The sequence below is a fragment of the Monodelphis domestica genome, chromosome 4 (assembly GCF_027887165.1).
Source record: "Monodelphis domestica isolate mMonDom1 chromosome 4, mMonDom1.pri, whole genome shotgun sequence".
Taxonomy (NCBI): Eukaryota; Metazoa; Chordata; class Mammalia; order Didelphimorphia; family Didelphidae; genus Monodelphis; species Monodelphis domestica.
The window spans coordinates 378,144,601-378,160,577 of record NC_077230.1 but is presented as its reverse complement, the minus strand read 5'-3'; the positions used below and the strand labels follow the sequence as shown (position 1 = coordinate 378,160,577).

The 15,977-nt window shown below is 43.9% G+C and overlaps 1 protein-coding gene across 3 annotated transcripts in view; it reads left to right on the top strand.

Moving 5' to 3' along the window:
- THEMIS2 (thymocyte selection associated family member 2) overlaps window positions 1–15,714 on the top strand; it is a 61,125-nt gene extending 45,411 nt beyond the window's left edge. For 2 of the 3 annotated variants that reach the window (XM_056795438.1, XM_056795436.1), the window contains 5 exons: window positions 3,440–3,580; window positions 8,166–8,576; window positions 10,837–11,858; window positions 13,633–13,801; window positions 14,340–15,714. In XM_056795438.1, coding sequence (XP_056651416.1) covers window positions 8,270–8,576; window positions 10,837–11,858; window positions 13,633–13,801; window positions 14,340–14,536 — 1,695 coding nt within the window. In that variant the 5' untranslated portion in view covers window positions 3,440–3,580; window positions 8,166–8,269 and the 3' untranslated portion in view covers window positions 14,537–15,714. The remainder of the gene's footprint in view (window positions 1–3,439; window positions 3,581–8,165; window positions 8,577–10,836; window positions 11,859–13,632; window positions 13,802–14,339) is intronic. The other variant, XM_056795437.1, reaches the window with a different exon arrangement.
- The last annotated feature ends 263 nt before the right edge of the window (window positions 15,715–15,977 follow it).

Here is a 15,977-nt window from a genome sequence, read left to right as displayed (position 1 = left end):
TCAGCACTTTTTTTTTTACATTATAACTGATGCAGAGTATCAATAAGAAAAGCCAAGAAAATACACAATAATTACAACAATGTACATAAAAAGAACAATCATAAAATAATTAAAATGTCATATTATGACATTTGAGAGAATTAATGACCCAAAGAAGAAGAAATATGAGATCTCCTCAGAAAAATTCAGGGCCTAGGAAAGTTATAATAGCAGATTTGGGGTGGGGAGAATAAGGAAGAATTGACCTGTCTTGCTGAATTTTTTTCTCCCCCTTTTAAAAAAATTTTAAAAATTATTATGAGATGACACTCTGAAAGAGTGAAGGGACAAAAACACAGGAGGAAATCTAGTTGATGCAAAAACAAAAAACATCAATGAAAAAAGAATAGTTTCAGTCAAGAGATAGAGTAGGAAGTCAGAGTGTTAGAGGTTGAAAAAATGAGTGGAACATGAAAAAATGGAAGCATTGAGTGTAAATAGCTTTTTCCAAGAGTTTGGCTATAAAGGGAAGAGAGAGATAGGATTATAGCTTGAAAGGATGTTAGGGTAATGAAAGTTTGGATATGGACATGAGGAAGGAGAGAACTTCAGGTATCGGGCAAAACCAGTGAAAATACCTAGGATTGTGTTGTGATGGGAATAGCAAGGAAATCAATGATGAAGGTGGAGGGGCAGCAATGTGGCATAGTAGATAGAGAACCAGGCCTGGAATTGGGAAGTTCTGGGTTCAAATTTGGCCTCAGATACTTCCTAGCTTGTGTGAGCATGGGCAAATCACTTAACCCTCATTGCCCTGGCAATCTTCTGCCCTGGGAATCCTAAGAAGGTAAAGAAGGTAATCCTAAGAAGGTAAAGGTTTAAAAAAAGAGTTCGTGGAGGGGGGCAAGGAGGGGATTTCTATCCATCATCTTTTTTAATGAAGAAGTGTTCATCTTTTCATGACTGCCTTATTTCCATGTTAATGTTATATAGGCTTTAATTAGGATATTTTGCAAATCTGAGTCCATTTTGTAGATCTAAAGATGTACATGAAAGCCCTAGGTACATGGTTTTCTTATTTGTATTTCTTTATTCCTTGATTTTTAATAATCTTTAATAAACCTCATAAAACATATTTCTATTTCTAGAGACTAATTTAATTTTTAAAGTTTTGAATAGATGTTGTTTTCAATGTGTTTTTCCCATTAAATTTTGATTTTAGGATCCTAGAAACTCTTATTAGATGCAGCCAGATATACATTGCCTAGAAGAGATTAAGATATTTATAGTTATTCCTCCTTTAGTCTAATGTGATGTCCAGGTTCAAGCTCAGAGCCTTCAAGCTCTTTTCCTTGGTGTGTGTTAAGAAGTTTTACACTTAAAAATCCAAATGACATGTTACTATTGTTGGTGAAAGACTCCACAAGATGAAGAAGTTGTCTAATGTGGCTTTTAGAGGAACTATATAGCCTGAAATCATTAATCTTTTTCAAGTAACAAATTAATAAGAGGTTTGGGTTTTCAATTTCCTCTTTAATTCGGAAGTCATGCCTAATTCTCTTTGGGATTTAATGAACTTAATATTGTACTTAATTAAGACAAAGACAAACCGTAACAGGTTTAAACTATCTCCCTGAAAAATGCCACATTTTAAAGTATCTGTTCTTGACATTATTGTGTTGGTGATATGTTTTAAGAAGGCAACAGTCTTCTGCATGGACATCAAATGATGTGCTTAATAAAAAAACAAAACCTTAAAACTAAAACTTGGGTCTTTTTTTGTATATTTGTAGACTATAAATAAACCATGAGTGCAGAACTGAGTTAAAAGCTTTGTAATATTTAACAAAGGCAATCTAAACATTATGGAACTTTTAGGCAGCTTGTTTTATAATTACCAATCAATAATAAGTTGTTCTTTATACCTTTGGGACTTCCTGGCAAACTTTTTTTTGTTCCACAGCCAATAAATTTTTTTTCACATTTATAAATTTTTTTTGGTGATAACGAGTTTTGAATGTTTTGTATAAATTATCAAAACATGTAATAGTCCCATAGATAGAGGAGTCACTGGTGTTCTTATTTTATTTATATGTGTGTGTGTATGTGTGTGTGATATCCTAAAAGGAAGTTAGCAACATATTTGTTAATAGTAATTTCTGAGCCATTATGAAGGAAGTGAGCCAATAATTATGAATTTTCTCTGGCTCTGCTATTTCCAGGGAAAGCTATGTGGCACAAGTAGAGTGCTAGGCTTTGAAACAAGAGGAGTCATTTTCATGGGTTCAAATTCAGCCTCAGACACATACTAGCTATGTGACTCCCGTTTAGTCACTTAACTTTATTTGCCTCAGTTTTCTCATTTGGAAAATGAGCTGGAGAAGGATATGGCAAACCACTCTAGGATCTTTGCCAAGAAAACTTCAAATGGGGTCATGAAGAGTCAGACATGACTGAAAATTACTGAACTGCTATTTCTCAAATTTTCCAAAAAACTAGTTTCTTACCTCCCTTGACAAAAATATTTGGTTGTTCATTATGTTATTGTTGCCCCAGGTTTCAGTTTCTCTCTTACCTGAACCTTGTATTTTGGACGTATTGGGCTTCTTAACCTTACACATGGTCTCCTATTTTCCAAATCATCCTGTTTTAGGTTTTCTCTCACCACCCATTTCTTTTACTTCTCAAGTTTCTCTAGACAAATTTTGGGTTAAAATCGAATGGTTGCTTTTGTTCCCTGGACTATTTTGACTCCTTACATCCCCTTAACCTACGACTTTCTTTTGGAGATTAAGAGCATATAGAGAGTTTCAGATATATTTTTGTTTTTTCTTTTTTTCCAGTCAAACCAAGTTGGACAAATTTGGAGGGCACAAGGTCTATTCAGTAGCTCTTGTTTAGGTGGCTCTGGGCACAGGAGAGAGATGGTCAATTAAGGCTGCAGGAGTTGGGGTGAGGGTAGAGCCAACTAAATGGGAATAAACTGGACAATGTTAGGTAGGCAGAAGGAAGGTTGGACTTGGAATCAGAATCAATACTCTTTCTTCCAATAACTATCTGTGTAACTTTGGGCGGCATAGTATAAAACTTTTTGGACTTCAATTTCTTTAACTGTACAATTGGGGTGATGATAGTCTCACTACTTGCCTCACCAAGGCTATTGTAAGGATCAAATGAGATATCATATTTAAATCACTTTGTAAGCTTTAAGATATTCTTTAAATGTAAGGTGTTGGGGCAGCTGGTTGACTCATTGGATAGAGTGCCAGACTTGGTTTCAAATCTGGCCTCACATAATTCCTAGCTGTGTGACCCTGGGCAAGTCACTTAACCCCCACTGCCTAGTCCTTATTGTTTTTCTGTCTTGGGATTGATACTCAGGATCAATTCAAAAACAGAAGGTAAGAGTTAAAAAAAATAAGTTGTTATTAATATTTTGCCACTATGTTTATTTCCATAGGTTCCATCTATGAAATCTCTGGGAATGAGTGCTGTTTTTCCACTGGAGACCTCATAAAAATCATCCGAATTAATCTCAAGAAGGTGATCTGTGAAAACACTAAAACAGGCCATATCACTGAGATCCCTCCTGACTTTCCAGGTGAACCAGAAAACTCTCTCTCCCTCCTATTCACCTAAATCAAGGGTCCTTAACTTAGAGAGTCTGTGGACTTGTATGTGTTTAAAAACAATTTTGTTAACTGTATTTCTTTTGTAAAATTCTATGGATTTTGTTTTAGATATTTAAAAATGTTATTCTGAGATGGGATCTCCTGACTTTACCAGCCTTGCAAAGGGCTTCAGGACCCTGAAAAATGTCAATGAATCTTGCACTGAATCCTAGCCTATACCCACATTCGTATATGTATATGTATACATACATCATGCATACATAGATACATGCCTGAAATCAGTTCCAGATTTATTAAACACTTGCTATTAAGCACCTGCTAGGTCTGGGAGGATGCAAAGATATTTTTTAAATGGCCTCAGCTCTCCTTTTGGTTGGGGAGTCTGACACATATGCTGAGAGCAATAATAATAATGGTTAATAACAATAAAAACTAGAATTTATATAGTTCTTTGAGATTTACAAAGCACTTTAAAAATATTATCTCAATTGATCCTCACAATAACCTTGGGAGGTTAAGTACTATTATTATCCACATTTTACAGATGAGGAAACTGAGACAGACAGTGACTAAGTGACTTGCCTAGGGTCATCCAGCTACTTAAGCATTGGAGACAAGAACTGGGGTTCAGAGAAGACTAGCACCTTTGGTAGGAGGGCTTGCCTGACAACCCCTTTTCTGGGCTGCTCATCCATCTTTGCTGTCCACATTTCACCTATCTCTCACCTGTGACTCCAAGAAGCTGTAGCATGTACAGTGCTCCCCCCACCCCCAACTAAAACCATCTCAGCAGATGGGCTAAATCAGGTTGAGGGTAACCAATAGAACTCAAACCCATCAGTGAGTTCGAGATGTCTCCCCAAGCACATGAAGACTTCCCCTGGTGGAATATGAGAATAGCACAAAAGTATTCCATTACAATCATATACCACAACTTGTTCAGCCATTTCCCAGTTGATGGACATTACCATGATTTCTTGTCACCACAAAAAAAGAACTATTATAAATATTTCTGTACATATTAGACTTTTCCCTTTTTTATCTCTTTGGGATACAGACCTGATAGTAGTATTGCTGGATCAAAAGATATGCAGTTTTATGAACCTTTGGGCATAATTCCAAATTGCTCTCCAGAATGGTTGAATCGGTTCACAACTCCACCAGCAGTGCCTTAGTGTTTCTAGTTTTCCACATCCCTTCCAACATTTGTCATTTTTTCTTTTCTATCATATTAGCCAATTTCATAGGTATGACATATTACCTCAGAGTTGTTTTAATTCACATTTCTCTAATCAATAGTGATTTAGAACGTTTTTTCATTTGACTATTAGTAGCTTTGATTTCTTCTTCTGAGAACTGCCTGTCATATCCTTTGACAACTTATCAATTGAGCAATGGCTCTTATTTTTATAAATTTGACTCAGTTCCTTATATATTTGAAAAATGAAGCCTTTATCAAAGAAACTTGCTGTAAAATGTTTTTAGTTGATTCTTTTGAATTCTCTAAGTATACAATCATATTACCTGCAAAGGGTGATAGTATTATTTCCACATTGCTTGTTCTAATTCCTTCAATTTCTTTTTCTTGTCTTATTGCAATAGCCAACATATCTAGTATAATATTGAATAATAGTGTTGATAATGGACATCCTTGCTTCACCCTGATCTTTTTGGGAAAGCTTCTAGCTTATCCTCTGTCATTATCCTTAGCCTCTAGCTTATCCTTTTCATTTCAGTTAATATATTGCTTGCTGGATGTTTTAGATAGATTCTGTACCTCTTACAAGTCTCCCTTCAGTGCTCACTTCCCATGCCATCACCTTACATCACGCTTTCCTTGATTCCCTCAGCTGTCAGTTCCCATCCCCAGCACTACTATATAATTACTTTTTTGCATACAGAAGAGTAGTATTTTGGGGGGATATGTTATAGTCTGCGAAAATGTGGTAGTATTTTGAATACCAAATTTAACTATCTACAAACATGTTGTATATCTCCAGTAGGACAGAAGTTTCTTCTAGCTGCCTTCCAGTCCTGCCTCCCCTGCATCTTGAGAGTAGGCATGGTTTTTGATCACCAGCAGCCACCACTGTGCCCGGTAGGAATTGGTGCCTAAGGAATGCTGCCTCATTGATCCATAGGCACAGTGTTACACAATATTCCATATTTAAATTGCTTCGCTCACACACCCACACCTGAGTGGGTTACACGCCTCTGTCCACATGGACACATTTCCAGCTTTACAAATCCTTTTTTCCCATGCATGGCCCCTGCCCCTCAGCCAGGTGTCCTGAATACCTCAAGGCATCTAGAGGCCTGGCATCTGAGATAGCTGACAATTCTATGTAAGGTTAGATTAGATCTGCTGCCTCTTCTGTCCAGGTAAGACTCTGGGTCATGAAACCTTAGAATTAGAGAATTGAGAGTGACCTCAGCAGCCACGTAGCCCACCTCCCAGTATAAAGGAATCCCCAGGAGAACCTGCCAGACAAGCAGTCATCCTGTCTCTGCTTGGAGATCTCCAGGACGGAGAACCCACCACCTCCTTGGCAGCCCATCCCGCTTCTAGGCAGCTCTGATTGTTGTTCAATTTTTCTTGACATCAGATCTAAATTAGCCTCTTTTCAACCTCTATCCCCTGGTCTTGGTCCTTCCTTCTGGGGCTAAACAGAACACATCTAATCTCTCTTCCACTAGACAGCCCTTCAGATACTTCACACAGTTCTCATGGCCTTCCAAAGTCTTCTTTCTCAGGAGTAATTTCGGCTGATCGTCCTATGACGGGACGAGGGCCCCGTCCCTCTCATTTATCCCTCCTATGGATGTGTTCCTGTTTCTCTGTGCCTTTGAGCTGTGACATCCAGAACCAAGCACTGAACATGAGGGCAGAGTTGTGCAGAGTGATCACCACCTCCTCATTCCTGGCCTGTTGAGTTGTTTCAGTTGTGTCTGACTCTTCATGACCTCGTTTGGGGTTTTCTTCACAAAGATACTGAGTGGTTTGTCATTTCCTTCTCCAGTTCATTTTACAGATGAATAAACTGAGGCAAACAGGGTTAGTTCAGTAACTTGCCCAAGGAAATTGATTTTTTCTACTCACATTAAGACTACATTTGTCCCTGTCTAATTTCATCTTATTCAGTTCAGCCCCAAAGTCTCACCTGTTGATAGCTTTTTGTATCTTGACCATTAGCTTCCAATATTGTCACTTGCATTTTTGATGAGAGGCAGCTAATTGGTACAGTGGATTGACAGTGGGGCCTGAAGTCAAAAAGACCTGAGTTCAAATCCAACCTCAGCAATTACTAGCTGTGTGAGCCCGAGTAAATCACTTAACCTCTGTTTGCCTCAGTTTCCTTAACTGTAAAATGGAGATCGTAATGGTACCTCCCTCCCTGGGGTTGTTGTGAAGATCAAATGAGATAATATTTATAAATGAGTTAGAAAAGGGCCTGGCACATAGTAGGTGCTGTATCAATGCTAACTATGATGATGATGATATTGATAATGAGCAGTCCATCAATACCTTTAAGCAAGATACTATAAAAATGTTAAATAACACAGGGCTAACTGCAGAGCCCTGGGGGGGGGGGGGCACTCCATCAGGGTCCTCCTGCCCACTGACATTGAACTATCAACTACTACACTTTGAGTCTGGCCATCCAGCTAGTTATGACTTTATCCAGTGATATAATTGTCTAGTCCACATTTCTCCATCGCCATAAGAATAGTTGCTAAAATGACCAGAAGTGTTGCTAAAAATCTAGGTGAACAATAGAAACATCATTCCCTCTTGTCTAATGTTTCTGTGGTGCCATCAAAAAGGCCAATGGCCTTTGGCACAAATTGTTCTTACTGTGATCACACCGGCCCTCTGTGGTCATTGCTTCCCTTTCTGGATGTTCACCAGCCAACTCTTTAATGATCTATTGCAGACTTTCCCCAAGAGTGGAAGACATGGGTCTGCCATTTTGAGACTGTCCTCTCAGACAGCCTTGCTCCAATCTTGCAGTGTCTCTCCCCCTTTCCAAGATCTCTCAGATCAAATGGACAGTGACTCAGCAGCCCCATTCGCTCATTCTTTCTGTGCCTAAGAATAGAGTCCGTTGGAGCCAGGTGACCTGCATTCTCCAAGGGCAGCTAGTGTGTCTCTTATGACCTCCTCCTGTCATTTCCAGAACAAAAGGCTATTTTTCTTGGTAGAGGAAACAGGAGCGAAATGAGAAGAAGGGAGGCCCATCTCCTCTCTGCTGTTGGTTGTCACTATCTCAGCTACCCAAAGCAGCATTTCTGTTCCTTTTCTGACCCTCCCTATTCCCCCGGCATTGCCCCCCAAATCCCAGAACTCAACCTGGCCTGCCTCGCCAGCCTCTACTTCTGACTCTAGCATTTCCAGTACAAGTTTAGTCCGATCGTGCTGTGCTCCTCTACTCAACTGCGATTACACCTTGGCTTCCACTTTTTTCCAAATTCTTTTTACAAGCTGAACCCCAGAGTTCAGGTCTCTGAGCTGACGCCGAGTGACACAACCATTCTCTGCTGCCTTTTGCACAGGCTACTTCAGCTCGACCATCGACCCTCAGCTCCATGGTTCCCTGGACGAGTTGTTGTCTGCTGCCACCAGAGGGTCGGGGGCGCTGCCCATCTGCTTCAGCTCCATGCATGACCTCAAAATAAAGGGCCGAGTCGTGCCCAGAGACCAGCCCCTCATGCTGATAGCGGAGGAGATGTACCAGGGTATCCGCCATGCCTGCTGCATGATGCACTCAGGAACCCACAAGTTGACCATCTACCTCCCTCTGTCTCTGCATGGGACTTTTTACAGCTGGGGACCTGTCTTCCCGCAGACGTTGCTTCAGGCCCTGCAGGACCCCGTCCTCCTGGACCAACCCCTCATCTGCCCCAATCTCCACTGGCACTCCTATGTCCTCCAGCCCCAGTATGAGATTGAAGCCATCATGAACCGTGAGTCCCAGGGACCTTTTTGGCTGGGTGGACAATCCTGGAGAAGAGGCATTGACAGAAAGTCTCGTCCCATGAGCCCTGTGAGATCTCTCCCCAAACGCTAGAATACATTTCTTTAAACCCTTACCTTCTGTCTTAGAATCAGTACTGCGTATTAGTTCCAGGGCGGAAGAGTGGTCAGGACTAGGCAATGGGAGTGAAGTGACTTGCCCAAGGTCACATAACTGAGGTCAGATTTGAACCCAGAACAATCCACTGAGCCACCTGGCTGCCCTGAGAGTAGATTTTAAGAGAAGGAACCCAAGGCCCACAGAGAAGTTGCTTAACTGTGATTACCAGACTAGTAAGTGGCGGAAGGCATACTGAAACCCAAAAACCATACAAGACGCCTCCTGGTGGGCACCATCTCCTCCCTTCTAGGGATGGGAAGAGAGGGAATCGTAAGCTCAGCTGGGGTAAGTTAGATGGTAGCCCTGGGCCTGGTCACAATTTCATCACCACTGGCTCTTCTGGTTCTGGAACATGCTTATGTGGGAGAAGTATTAGCTTTAGTCATAGAATGACAGAGACCTAGAAATAGTCTTCGGCACTGCACCAAAGACACGGGGGAGGAGAGCTGACACCGAATGCCTCCCGCCTCCTCCAGGCCCCATTCTCCTGGCCACACGCTGCCTCGGAGTCGGGCGGTCCTAGAAACCTCCTAGCAGGTTCCCTGGCCACCATGGAGGACATGAAAAGCTACCAACACTCATTCATTTCACTTCCCTCCTCCATCGTGCCGGCTTATCCCTCGAGAGTCCCCCATGGGCAGCCCATGGATATAGAGACACCCCGCGATCCCAGGTATGCAGAGGCAGAGCTGGAAAAGGCCTTGGAAGGCGTCGTCCACTCTTAACTACTTTATTTTAAAGATAAGGAAACTGAGGCGCAGGAAGGCAAGTCTTATGAGCCTCACTAAATTAACTAGGACCGCTCATCCAGAATTCACAGTCACTTCAACAGAGACTGGGTAGAGGTTTAGTTTATACATACATGCACACACACACATATATATACATGTATATTCATTCATTATATATTTATTTATATATATATAATTCATTCATTTATGCATATATATATATATATAGAGAGAGAGAGAGATTTATAAAGCAATCTTTGTACAAGATAAATAGGAAACAATCACTCGATCAATAAACAGTTATTGAGCACCTTCTATGTGTCAGGCACCATGCTAGGCCTTGGGGATACGGAAAGAGGCAAAAGGCAGGCCCTGCCTTCATAGCCTAGTCTACTGGGAATAGGGAAGCGAATGACCCCAAAGTAAATTCTCTTGGGTTTTTTCATGAATTCCATCGCTTACCCACTCTGGAGCAGACGCCCCTTTCTAGTTATTCTCACACTCATGCCAAAGCCATCCAGCAGTCTTTACTTTCTTCCTCCTGACCCGTGAAGGAGGCCAAGGGACCCCAAGGGATGTGAGAGACTACTGGAGGGGCCTTAGGCCGGGTGTCCCTGGTTACCGATATCTAGCCACAGGACACAAGGCCCAGTGAGTCGCTGGGCGGAGGGCGTCAAGAACTTGAGGTAATAGCACACACTGGAGCATGGGTGGGAGTCAAAACGAAAGCCTCAACAGGATGAGACCAAGAGCTGAAGCCCTCAACACGAAGCTTACCAGGTATAAATGGAAAGCAGCTGGGTGTAATTATAGCAGTCCTGGCTAATAGGAAACTGACACCCAAGAGAGCATTAAGTCACTTGGCCCCACTGGGCCAAGAATTTGGAGTCTGAGGACTCTGTGCAAGACTAAGCTGCAAGACCAGGGCTCTGGGACCTATTTCCCTACGTGTACAATGAGGGATCTGGAGTAGATGACTTTTAATATTCCTTCCAGCTCTCACCGTGACAGTTGTTATAACCAAATTGGTTTGCACTCTCCCCTGGACGCTGTCTTTGGGTAAATTTCTTCCCTTCTCAAGGTGTCAGGGTCTCCCTCTGTAAAATGAGACGGGAGGACTCATGGACCTTCTAAGGATGCTTCTAATGCCTACATTCAATGGTTCTGCATTTGGGGGCCATTTCTTTTGAAAAAAAGGAAAGGGAAGAATGACTTGAGATCCTGGGCCTTCCAGGAATGTGCTTCCTTGCAGAGGGCTTGGCTGGGACGGGAAAAGAGAGGATAGTTACTTCTTGGGCTTGTACATGGTAAGGGGGGTGTTAGCAGAGCTTAAGGCCTGACCCTAACCTCCCTCCACAGTACGCAGAAGCATAGTGAAGATCCCCTCTACCCTGGAGGTGGATGTGAAGGACATCACGGCTTCCTCAGAACATCATCAACATTTCATCACACCGCTGCTGCTAAGTGAAGTCTTGGCCCAGGGGGGGCCCTTCCCAATGCAGGCAGAGATCCTAGAGGTTCCCGATGGACCCCCTATTTTTTATAGGCCCCTGAAGAAGGGTCAGGAGCTCACAATTCATGGTCCAGCCTCCCCATCATGGCGGATACTCGCCTCCAGTAAGAGTCGGAAGGCCCCTCGACACTTCTTCATCTCAGGAGCCTACCAGGGAAAACTGAAGTGTCGACCCAGGGAATTTCACACAGCTTTTGACCTCCTGACTGCTTTGCAGCCTGGCTTTCCCCTTCATGTAGTGGCCACACAAGACTGGGAGGGTGAGGAGGGCGACTCTGCCTCCCCTTCCCTTTTCAGAGGTGACCGACTAGAGGTGTTGGGGAGGGATAGGGGCCCTGATGGGGAGGTTCTGGTCTGTAATAGGCTTAGTGAATTGTCTGAGGTGGAGGAAGATGAAGAGGAAGAACAAAGAGAGGAAAAGGAACAGCTTCTGTTGCCTCTCTACTTCTCTTGTGACTTTGTGGAGGAGAAGAACGATGGGAGGCGCTACAGACTGGACAGCCTCTTAACCCACGTCCCCCTGCCCTGTGAGGTCAAGGTCTTGAGCAAGGACCCCTCCCTCTCAGAGGACCCACTGTCCTCCTTCCCTGGACTACAGCTGGAGGAGAAGATCACAGAGCCCTTCCTGGTCATCAGCCTAGCCACTGACCCCAGAATGTGCTTTGAGATCCCCCCCAGATGGCTAGACTTGACTGTGGTGGAGGCCAACAAGCCACCTAAGGCGCAAGAAGGACCACTGTCAGTCTCCACTGTGGAGGAACTGACAGATGCCTTCTATTACAAACTTCGGACCTTGCAAACCTGCAGTGGCCAGGCCCCTCCACCCAGACCCCCCAAAACCAAGCAGAAGTGCAGCAGCTTGGCCAAGGTGAGTAGCTGAGGACCAAAGCAGAGTCTGATATGTTGGGAGGAGAAAGTAAAGGATTTTAGCCAGCAGAGGGGTGAGAAAAGACTGATAATGATAAAATGACAAGATTTGACACCCGAGGGGGGTGCATTCTGTAAGTGAAGAGGAGAGGATGAAAGAGAGGTCACAAGCCTGGTAGCTGGACCTGGCAGCACCCTGGATAGTAAAAGGGAAGCTGGGAAGAGGGGAGGGTTCTCAGGGAAAGGCAAGTTCTGTTTTGGACAGACATGTTGTTTGTTCAGGGAAGAGTCTGGTGCTGGTGATCCTCATTTGGTTCTCCTGAGTGATGGCTGAAGCCATGGAATAAAAGAGATCCCCAAGATAGGAAGAGCAGAGGAAGAAAGAGAAAGGACCTAGGTAGAGCCTGGGGGCAGAGGACCACTTTCAAGGGGTGGAATACAAAGGCGATGAAGACCGAAAAGGAAGGTCCCAAGAGGCAGGGAGAGAACCAGGAGAAGGCAAGACCCAGTATCCAGGAGAGGGGAGAGACCCAAAAGGAGGGAGGGTCAGCAGTGTCAAATGGAGCTGAGGAGGCAGGGACAATGACAGCTGGAAAAGAAAGGCCTTTGGATTTGGTGACTAGCTGGTCATCACTCCCTTTGGATGGAGCACTTTGAAGGAAATGCTGAGCAAAAGCCAAAAAGCCAAACTGAGTAAGTGGGGTCAAGATCAAGCAAATGATATCTTGGGGCTTCCCTAAGGGCATTTTCCAGGGTATTTTTTTTCTCTTCCTCTCATTCTTTGAGCCCCTAGATTTGAGCATCCAGCTAAAGACCTCAGAGCACCCTGGTCTTGACTCCACCCTTTTTAACACTTCCCTCAAGAATCTTTCTTACATCAGTAGCCCCTGAAACTCCAGCAGCTTTCTGGCAGACAGAGCCACTTTTTGATTTTCAGGAACTCTGCCCCCTGGGTTTTCTTAGCAATAGGCTTTATTGCCTGATTTTAATTAATCCTGCTCACCTACTTTTTATTAGACCTGTTGCCTGGTTTGTTGGGCTAAGACTGATTTTGTTTGTTTGTTTTTTGAAATTTTTATTTAATTAATTTAGAATATTTTTCCATGGTTACAAGATTCATGTTTTTTCCCTGTCCTCCCCCAACCCCCTCCCCATAGGCGATGCGCAGTTCCTCTGGGTTTTACATGTGTCATTGATCAAGACCCATTTCTATACCATTGATATTTGCACTAGGGTGATCACTTAGAGTCTATATTCCCAGTCATATCCCCATCAACCCATGTGATTGTTGTTGTTTTTCTTCTGTGTTTCTGCTCCCACAGTTCTTCCTCTGAATGTGGGTAGCATCTTTCTCGTAAATCCCTCCAAGTTGTTCAGGATCACTGCATTGCCACTAGTAGAGAAGTCCATTACATTCGATTGTGCCACAGTGCATCAGTCTCTGAGTACAATATTCTCCTGGTTCTGCTCCTCTCGCTCTGCATCAATTCCTGGAGGTTGTTCCAGTTCACATGGAATTCCTCCACTTTATTATTCCTTTGAGCACAATAGTATTCCATCACCAACATAAACCACAATTTATTCAGCCATTGCCCAATTGAAGGGCATCCCCTCATTTTCCAGTTTTTGGCCACCACAAAGAGTGCAGCTATGAATATTCTTATACAAATTTTTTTCCTTATTATCTCTGGGGTACAAACCCAGCAGTGCTATGGCTAGATCAAAGGGTAGGCAGGCTAAGACTGATTTTGACAGCTCTTCTTTCCCATCCACAGCCTAACCAGCCCCCAAAGCCAGAAAAAAGGGCTTCAGTGCAGCAGCCTGAACGCCCCTCCAAAAACACCTCGGCCTTATCCTTGCCACTGCCCTCTGGGAACTGCTCAGCCCTGTATAGCACAAAGCTCAGACCTTGCCAAGTTCAGAAGCCCCTCAAGAAGACCCCAGGTAAGTCCCCAGTGACTCCCCTGGGGCTCAGCTGCATGATGTCCTCCCCGAGGGTTCCCCAGGAAGCTAAAGGAATCCTAAACTCTGCCTTCCCTGGGGATTGTTAGGGGAGAGGAAGGGAGGGGAATAGGTAAGGGCCAGCCCCACTCCCCTTCCCCCCATCCAAGAGTGGAAATATGGGCTGACACTCAGCTGGAGACTTGCTCCTTACCTTACCCTACAGTGCCGTGGACCATAGTGGGAAAGAAGAATTCAATGTAGAGAGCCGAAGGGGCCAAGGGTGGGAGATGAGGGCAGGCAGAGGAAAGGGGGATTTTTCCTGTTTGAGTTGTTTGATAGGAAGATGGCAAAGATGAAGAAGTGAGATGAGCAGATGGAGTGGATATTGAGCCAGAGAGGACTGGAGAGGGTGAGCTAAGGTAGGGAAACAAGGCAGGGGTGGGCGTCAGGGGCTAGGAATGAGGTAGAAGTCACTTGTCTGAAGCCCCAAGCCTTCAGAAGTATGTAATCCTTTGATTATTCACTTTCTTTGGGGCAGGTACAGAGCAGAGCAAATTTGAAAGTGATTCTGACCATGACTACGAGAATCCTAATGAGGAACTCGAGCAAACCACCAAGAAGAGGGAGGCCAGCCTTCCCCACAGTGACCATGACTATGAGAGTCCCGATGAGCAACCCAAGCGGACCTTCAAGAAGATGGAGAAGAGAAGAGAAGATCCCCTACAGAGACCATGACTATGAGAAGCTGCAATGACTTGTAGTTTAAGAAAACCATTCAGGTGATGGAAGAGAGTATCCTTCCCTACAAAGGCCAAGACAGGAAAGCTTCCCACCAAAGATGACACCTCAGGGGCAGCTGGGTGGCTCAGTGGATTGAGAGCCAGGCCTAGAGATGGGAGGTCCTGGGTTCAAATCTGGCCTCAGATACTTCCCAGCTGTGTGACCCTGGGCAAGTCACTTGACCCTCATTGCCTAGCCCTTACCACTCTTCGGAAGGTAAAGGTTCAAAAAAAAAAAAGATGACAACTCTACGGGCTTCCCTTTCTTCCAGATGTCCGGCTCAGAACCCATATAGACAGCTCCCGACTCAGAGATCCAGCTGCTTCTGTCCTCTGGTCCTCTTCATACTCTACCACACTTCTGCGCTCTGGGCTTCCGGTGGATGAATGCTCGCTCTCTTCAGTCCAGCCCAGAACCGCACGGCTGTTGCTCTCTTGGCATCTTCATGCCATGCTACCCCTGGTGTACCCCACATCCCTGCCAAGCCTTATTCTGGGAACAGTCACTGAATCATCACTATAGCCCTGGAAAAGGTGTGTTCATCAATGGCCCTCTGACTTCACCCCCCAAGCCCAGCACTCCCAGAGGTGAATTGTCTTCCAGAGTAACAACCACATTGTAAATACAAAGAACTTTGAAGAACTCTTGAGCGAGGAAATGGCCAACCACTAGGCCAAAGGACTCCGGATGGAGTGCTGCCCGCCTCCTGAGGGGGAAGGGAGGTGAGCCGCTGGGGTTCATGCAGAATAAGAGAATTATGTTGGACATTGCCAGTAAGGGATTTTGTTTTGCTTCACTGTTCATATTAATTTTGTTTTAAACCCTTACTTTCTGTCTTAGCCACAACTCTCAGGCACAGGGGAAAGGACTCAGCAAATGAGGTTAAGTGACTTGCTCAAGCTCACACCACTAGAAAGTGTCTAAGTCCAGATTTGTTCCCAGGTCTTCCTGACTCCAGGCCTGGTGCTCTATCCACTGTGCCACCTAGTTGCCCTAGGCCGTCCATATTTGTTACAAGGGTTTGCTTTCCCTTTTTCTTCTCCAATGGGGAAAGGGGGAGGAAAAGAATAGATTTTTAAGTGAAAAAAATTTTTTAAATAAAAAAAAATTGAATGTAAACTGCTTGAAGCCAGGGACTGTCTTGCTTTTTGTATTTTATCCCAGTGCTTAGCACAGTACTTGGCACATGCTATAGAAAGCCCTAATAAAGCTTTTTCATTCATTGGTTTCTCCAAGTACCTGCCAGGGGAGAGAAATCCTCTAATGCTCTCCTATTCTTCATGTTACATGCAAAAAGCCCTTAGGTTAGGCCTACAGAGAAATCAGACTACCACAAAATAATAATTTTTAAATGTAATAATGGTAAAATAAAGAACAGTTTTAAAATAGAATAATC